Here is a 7,081-nt window from a genome sequence, read left to right as displayed (position 1 = left end):
ATGCATAGTCCATGATCATCGATGTAAATTAATATCGATAGCAATTCTAATAGCCGCCAACAACGACTCGTGTTTCTAGCATTGATAACCTCTAATCACGTGCTTACTCATGTTGACCCGGAGCTTAATCAAGACGATGAGCGGTCTGATAAATAAAGGGCACATACACAAGAACAGCCATCCTTCCTCACGTGCCAAAACTTCATCGAGGCCACTCCAACCAGTGCCCGAGCAGACGAATCTACTGCGGCAACTGCAGATCAACTTTTGCTCCGAAGAGCGATAGGGGCACAGAAAGGAAGACAGGTGAAGGATCATTAAATCCCATCTCCAGTGAAATGGGGTGGATGGACCGTCCGCTCAACATAACTGCGGATCAACCATCAGCTCGGAGAAATTAATGCTGTCAGAGCCATCTATCCAAGCCAACACCCGATCCAGGAAATGATTCAGAGCAACAAAAAGAAAGAAGAAAAATGAATGGAAGAGTTCAGGCCATCTGGTTCAGCTGTCCCCATTTATGAAGCCCCCTGTCTTGTTTCTTCAAGGACCGTTTTGGAAGATTCGAGTTCGAGATGCGCCGTGCGTGTTTATTGAATCGGAAGGACCGTACATACCTGAACGGTGGTATGGAATTGTCACGGGAAAGTAACTTCAGGGTTGATCGATAGCCTCTTTCATGTTCTTTCTCCATGTCTACAAAAAAAGAGAGAGAACCAATTGGAAGGTCTGGACTGGACAAACTCGATTTTCCGGCCGGTGACTTGTCCGGCCTTGGACGATGTTTTCTAGATCGGTCGGGCCAAACTGAGCCCGCTTGATGTTTCCCCAGGATGGCCTGTTTGAGCCCGCCGCTTAGGTATCCTAGCAGCGGAAAGTTCCGAGATCTGAGTCTGTAGAATCTAGCTATAGCATTACTCCATCAATGATGCCAAGTTGCTTGTATAAATACGCATGGTTTTACAGAATGTGAGGCGGTCTAGCTAGACCTCGCCCTTTTGGCGTGTCTCGGCCTCAAACCTGCAAAAACTTAGTAAAACTGACATAGTTGGGCTTTATGCCTGAAAGTTTATCGCTAATGATGCAGGAAGAACACTAATGATGCCTTAATGCTAGAATTCTAATCTTTCTTTCACGTGTTGAGATAGATGTAACGTGGGCCAAGTTCCAGCAAAAAGAAGCATCTTATTCAAATTCGTGCCTTCTTTTGTACCAAGCCTTCGTCACTGTATCCTCTCAAAATATAAGGCTAAGGCCCATCAAGTCCTCACTTTCACAGCAACAGCAAAAAGGTCAAAAAAAGTCTTGTGCCCCCATTAAATGATGGCGTCTCTCGATCTGCCCTACTTTGATTTAGAGAACTCCTTTAACAAATTGAACGAGGAGTTAGCCAAATTCAGAACGTAAAGCGATTACTTTGTGCCTCCAGAAACCTTTGTTTGCGAGAGAGGGGGGAGAGTAACCTTAACGTATGCACAGGGACTTTACATCCTATCGCGGGATATTCGGATACTGCGTTCGCCGAGTCCCAACGTCGTCTTGTCTGAACATTGGATCATCTCCGTTGGACCCCCGAGTGTTAGAGCTCTCGACTGAGCTTAGGAGAGGTATACCTGAGATGGTTTCGGTCTCCTGTCAACATTTACATGATCCCCTGAGCCTTCCATTAACTTGGGTTGACGTAGGGTTAAATTCCAGGACTCCTAGGATTCGACCCTCTGACCCAGCAGAAGTGAAATTTAGAGATGCCATCTGGATGAAATTGGGCTGGGGATCTCTAAAGTCCTAAACCAGAACTCAGTTGCTACAATTTCATTTGATGTGTAGCAAGCGAAAAAATGACCAGGGGATCTGATTCAAGAAGAAATCGAGATATCCTTCACAGTTCGAATTACGATTCAAACATTAGTTTGTAAAAATTAATTCCTAAGGTGTCTAGGAATTAAAACTAAAATGACTAAATATAGAAAACAAAAATTAGACACAAAAAATGCCGAAGCGGACAGACACATAACGCTCCAAAAATGCCATATTAAAATTCAAATGACTAAAGCGTGAAATAAACAAATAGAAAAAACAACGCTTTATTTGTTTCACGGAAAATATTTTCCTCATTAACCGGCATCTGGATCGCTTAGGAAAAGTAATCAACTTTAAATGTTTTCCTAACGAAAAAGGTTTTCCTGACAAAATTTCAATTCAGTAAAATGATTTCCTTTTTAAAAAATCCAAAATTTAATTTTCAAAATATGACTAGCTATCGGCACTTGAATCAGCAACTCTGCGCTTGGATATGGGAACCCCAACACTCGTTCTCTAGCCCTTGGAAGGGGAGCCAAGTCCTAGGCACATGGGCTCGGGTCCATCGAGGCTAGGCCTTGGACTCCAACGCCGGGCCCGAGTCCATCTAGGCATCGCTTGAGACCCTAGCCACCGCGCCCGAGTCCATCAACCCGGACACCCGCATACATGCCTAAGATGCCGGGCTCGATAATATTGAAGCCGAGCCCAGGTCGTTCAAGGCCAATTTTTTTAATCTATTTATTTTCTTTTCTTTTCTTTCCTCTTCTTTTTTCTTTTTCTTTTTCCTTCTTCCTTCGCCGTTCGTGGGGCTTCAGCAATGGCCAACGGCCAGCCATAGGCGCAGGCCACCAAGGGTCGACCTCAGGCAAGGCTCAAGCTTGCCAGATTCCTACAATGATCAACCTCACTCAACAAGGTTGGCCCTTGCCAACCCTCGCTTGTGGCCTACCGCCGCTATCGTCGAGGCTCGGCAACCGGCGAAGGAAGAGAGAAAAAAGTAAAGAAAAGAAAAAAATATTAAAATATAAAAAATAGAAATTCTTTTAAAAAAATTACAAAAATGTGCCCACGTCAAAGCGGTCATGCCATCAATTTCCAACCAAATGACATTTTCCTTATCAAACGATGAAAAATATTTTTCAGTTCATTTTCAAGTCACGGCCAAACACCGAAGAGTATTGTCATTTTTCTGAAAAATAACTTCCTGGAAAATATTTTTCAGAAATGTTACATTTTTCGCGAAATAAACGGAGTCTAAAATCAGCTTGTTTTTTTTTTTTTTTTTTGGCGCTTAGACAGAATTATATGGGAATCTCCATGACTTTCGCAACTTGGAGTGTTATAGATGTTAAACCTTGTCGTGCCTTGCGGGATTAGAAAGAGTACTCCGCAAGATCGATTGATCCTTCACGCCTATCAAATCCTACTTTTCTTATCATATGCTCCACATCGATTATGATAACAAGTCTTCTCTCAATTCCTTTATTTTGCCGCCATGCATCTAAAAATTACTTTAATTTGATCTCTGTATCGATCTCTCTAGGTCAAGTTAGACTTGATTTACGTCGATTTCTTTCTCTTTTTGTGAAGTAAAAAGAAAAAAAAAAAGACGAAGATTCTCTCGCGATTAGTCCCCGGGAAAAAAAGGGTTTACACGTTAATCCTCAAATTTAATGAGGAGGATGATATTAGAGCTGAGGGCAGTCGTGATAAGACCACATCATCAACAGCTAATCGATCTTTATCAATTGGTTTTTGTTTGTGTGCAAAACCCCACCTACCTAAATACCAACTTAATAAGGCAGGCTGATCATCAAGAACGTGCTGATCCATCAATTTGTCCAACCGGCGCGCCTAGACGGGGCATTAATTTCTCATTAGCATATTAAGAAAAATTAATGGGTTCCGTTGAACTTGCACTTTTAACTTCTATCATGGTAAACAAAGCGTGTTACACGGAGTTATCGGGAGGATGGACTTTTTTCCTTTGATAAGTGCACGATGCATCGGAAATCCTAAAACTTAGTGCACAAGATAAAGAAAGTCGTAGAGATTTTTAACCGATAATTTAAGTGATAGGACTTTCAAAATATTTTCAATCAAAATCTTATGTTGCATTTGACAGAAATTATACACATTAGGATGTGGCATGACGATGCGCAATTACACAATAGAAGATTTTCTGCGAACTTAAACATTCAAAACATATTAATGGTTGTACTAAATTGCTTAAGCCTGAATTACACTACCTAAGTATGTTTTCTTTTTGTCATTTTAGTGCTATTATTTCATATTTTTTGAAAGTAAGATGGATTTTCTAGTCAATCTGGACTAAAAAAAGTATTCCTAGCTTGTTGGTGCATCAAAAGTTGCAATTGACTTTGACCTACATTTTTTTGGTAAAAAAAAAAATCCTTTTTAATTAAAAAAAAAGAAAAGCAAAAGCAATTCTCGACATAACATATTTACACAAAATGACATGACACGACAAGCAATTAAACAGGTTAGAATTGACATAAATGAATTTGTATCTTAAACAGATGATTTCATGAAAAATTTTGTCTTGCGCAAGTTGATCCGCTTAACCCATTTAAACACAAATTGACACATTTAAATAAATTAGCTAACTTGTCACTTGTTTTAACACAATGTAATTAGACACATTAACACATTCGATACTCTTATATGGAGACCTTTTTTTTTTTTTATCGTTAGGAGTTTATAGAAATAACATTCATTTTAAAAAGAATATGATTAATATTCTTTTAAAAAGTATGTAGGGGTACAAAAGTCGCATAATATGTATAAAAAAAAACAACTTGATAATACAATTTAAAAGTAATATGAAGTGAAATCTACTCATATCGTCTAGAAATGTGGTGGTACATACTTTTATGTTTAAAACTTCTATTTTTAAACAAGATGGGGCTGTCAATACCTAACTTGTCGACACCTTTGATACTCTTATTAGTCATGTCGCATTTGTGTTGAGATTGATAATCATATTAGTCATGTCGTGTTTGCGTTGAGGCAATTTGACGCGTTTATTAAACATGTCATGTTCGGATTAGCCATATTCGTGCTAAACTCATATTTCAACACGATACAACATTAACTGCCGGCCTTAGCAATTATGAGAAGGACACTCGCAGATCATTAGAGGGTAAATTTTGTATAGATTTGGGTCCATGGATCGCAATCAATAATAACCATTAATTCTAGCAACTGCATTCACATAGGGTTCACATAATTAAAGACGGTTACGATGAACTTGGCATGTGGTGAAGCGAGTCCAAGTAAATATAAGTCCCACAAGGATATTCAATTTCCATTATGTATATCATTACCCTCGTTAAGTTTGTAATAAAAAGAAAAATATTGTTAATGGATTTTCCATTTCGCATATTAATCATGGTCAATAAAAGATCGTTCAATTATCAAATAATTAGCTGTCCACATACATTGAAACTTGAAGTACTTCCTTATTTTATTCTTCGACAAGTTTATGAAACGGTAGACATCAAAACAGGACACAGATGCACATTGATTTTTCTCTTAAACCTGATGCTCATCAACTAAACTTTTTTGGAATAATTCATCAATCTACGGCGATTGGTGGTTTAAAAAAACAAATCAAGTGCGGTTTCGTCATGATGATGAAAATGACGGTGATGATAGGCTGGACCGATGCATCTAATGGCGGGACCCACTTTCATCAACAACCACAAAATAAAAAAACAAAAAAGGAAAAATTCCTCCTGGCCACCATCGAAATTACAGGCGAGGCATCTCCGTCTTCTTCCACACTAAACAGGGTGACATCGAATTTCTCTTGGGCATTTACAGGAAAACTTTCGGTGGAAAAACAGGGAATTAGTCAACACCCATCACCATAATCTAAGCAATTAACCTTAATAATGTCTCGTCTCTCTCATTCACTATCTGGGTTCCTCTGTACACCGAAACTTCCAGACAATCCTGCAGTCTCTCCGTCGTCAGATCAAAACTGGTATCCAGAAAAGCAAAGAGAAAAGGAGAAAAAAGAAACGATTTTTTCCATACCCATTTACAAGTAAATTCTCAATAAGCGATTTTTCTCTTCAATCTTAAGTTTGTTTGATTTGTCACCACCATCAGCTCGAGACCTCGTCCAGAAGCTTGTACCGTCTCACCTTGTTCCGGAACCCCTGTTTCGGGACCACGTGCGAAATCTCCTCCGATCTCGTCCTCCTCAGCTTCTCCTCGAGCTCTCCCTTCGTGATGATCCTCCTCCTGATCGGCGTCGTCGGGGACGAGATTCTCCCCGGGGATTTCTCCTTCTTGATCCTGCCGATGCCCAAGACTTGCAGATGCAGAGGAGAGGGTTTCTGCTGGCGGTCGTCGTCGATCCTGCCTCGCCTCAGCCTCTTGTTGCTCTTGACGTCGCTGCTCTCCAATTCAGCCCCGCTCTTGCGCGGCGAACTGGAATCCGAAGAGTTCTGCTGCTGGGTCTTGACGACCGGGGTGCCGTCGTCTCGGTTGTCCTGGCTCAGGCACCAATTGCACGCTCGGTAGGACTCGGCCTTTGGGTAGAGATTGCTACAGTACCTGTACCGATTTCGATCATTGAAAGGAAGACATTGCGAGGGTAACGCGATCAATGGCGGATTCCGAGTTCTAATTGTTCAGACGCGAAGCAGAGAGGGTTTATTGCGGAGGGGGGCGCGAGCGTGTTACCTGTGTTGAGATCTGAACTGGCAAACCCTGCACTGGAACAGCTCATCGGTCAAGCCACAATCGCCGCACATGCAACACTCGACGCTTAATTGGGAGGACGGCGGAACGATCGCCGCTTTGCCTGTCGGAGTCATCATTTCAGTTTCATGAGGAGAGAGAGAGGGAGAGACAGAGCCAGAGAGAGGGATGAGTTTCTGGGGGAAGGCAGAGTCGGCCACCACCACGGCAACGAATGAGATAAACTGAAAAGCAGAGACTTTATATTCTTTGGAGGATCGTATGATGTTTCCTTATATATATCTGCAACATTTGTGTCGCTGTCCCCGCGTGCTCGGAAGGTAATTTAGTAATTTTTTATTGATTCCAGAAGAAGATTGTCATAATGGAGGAGATGGAGATGCTGATCGCCGATTAGAAGGTTCTGCTTTTCTGGGCAAGCCCATAATCATATTTTGTTGAATAAATTGCAAGAAAATGAAATACAATAAGTAATTAAGGTGCAAGTTGAATTTTTGTTTGTTTCGGTTTCTTTTATGACGCGACTACAACTTAGGTACAGGTC

The 7,081-nt window shown here is 41.0% G+C and overlaps 1 protein-coding gene across 2 annotated transcripts; it reads right to left on the bottom strand.

Moving 5' to 3' along the window:
* Positions 1-5,678: 5,678 nt before the first annotated feature.
* LOC115749878 lies at positions 5,679-6,770 on the bottom strand. Of its 2 annotated transcripts, XR_007197644.1 has the most exons (3): positions 6,520-6,770; positions 5,866-6,390; positions 5,679-5,781 (listed from the first exon to the last, which is right to left on the bottom strand). XR_007197644.1 is itself a non-coding variant. In XM_030686889.2 (2 exons), the coding sequence occupies exons 1-2, from the start codon at positions 6,654-6,656 to the stop codon at positions 5,937-5,939; spliced, it is 591 nt and encodes a 196-aa protein (XP_030542749.1). In that variant the 5' UTR covers positions 6,657-6,769; the 3' UTR covers positions 5,679-5,936. The 2 variants fall into 2 exon arrangements, 1 of the variants encoding a protein (XP_030542749.1); XM_030686889.2 differs by having other exon boundaries at positions 5,679-6,390; positions 6,520-6,769.
* Positions 6,771-7,081: the final 311 nt, after the last annotated feature.

Source organism: Rhodamnia argentea, chromosome 2, assembly GCF_020921035.1.
Source record: "Rhodamnia argentea isolate NSW1041297 chromosome 2, ASM2092103v1, whole genome shotgun sequence".
Taxonomy (NCBI): domain Eukaryota; kingdom Viridiplantae; phylum Streptophyta; class Magnoliopsida; order Myrtales; family Myrtaceae; genus Rhodamnia; species Rhodamnia argentea.
The sequence above is the reverse complement of the archived record's forward strand: the minus strand, read 5'-3'. Positions and strand labels throughout refer to the sequence as shown.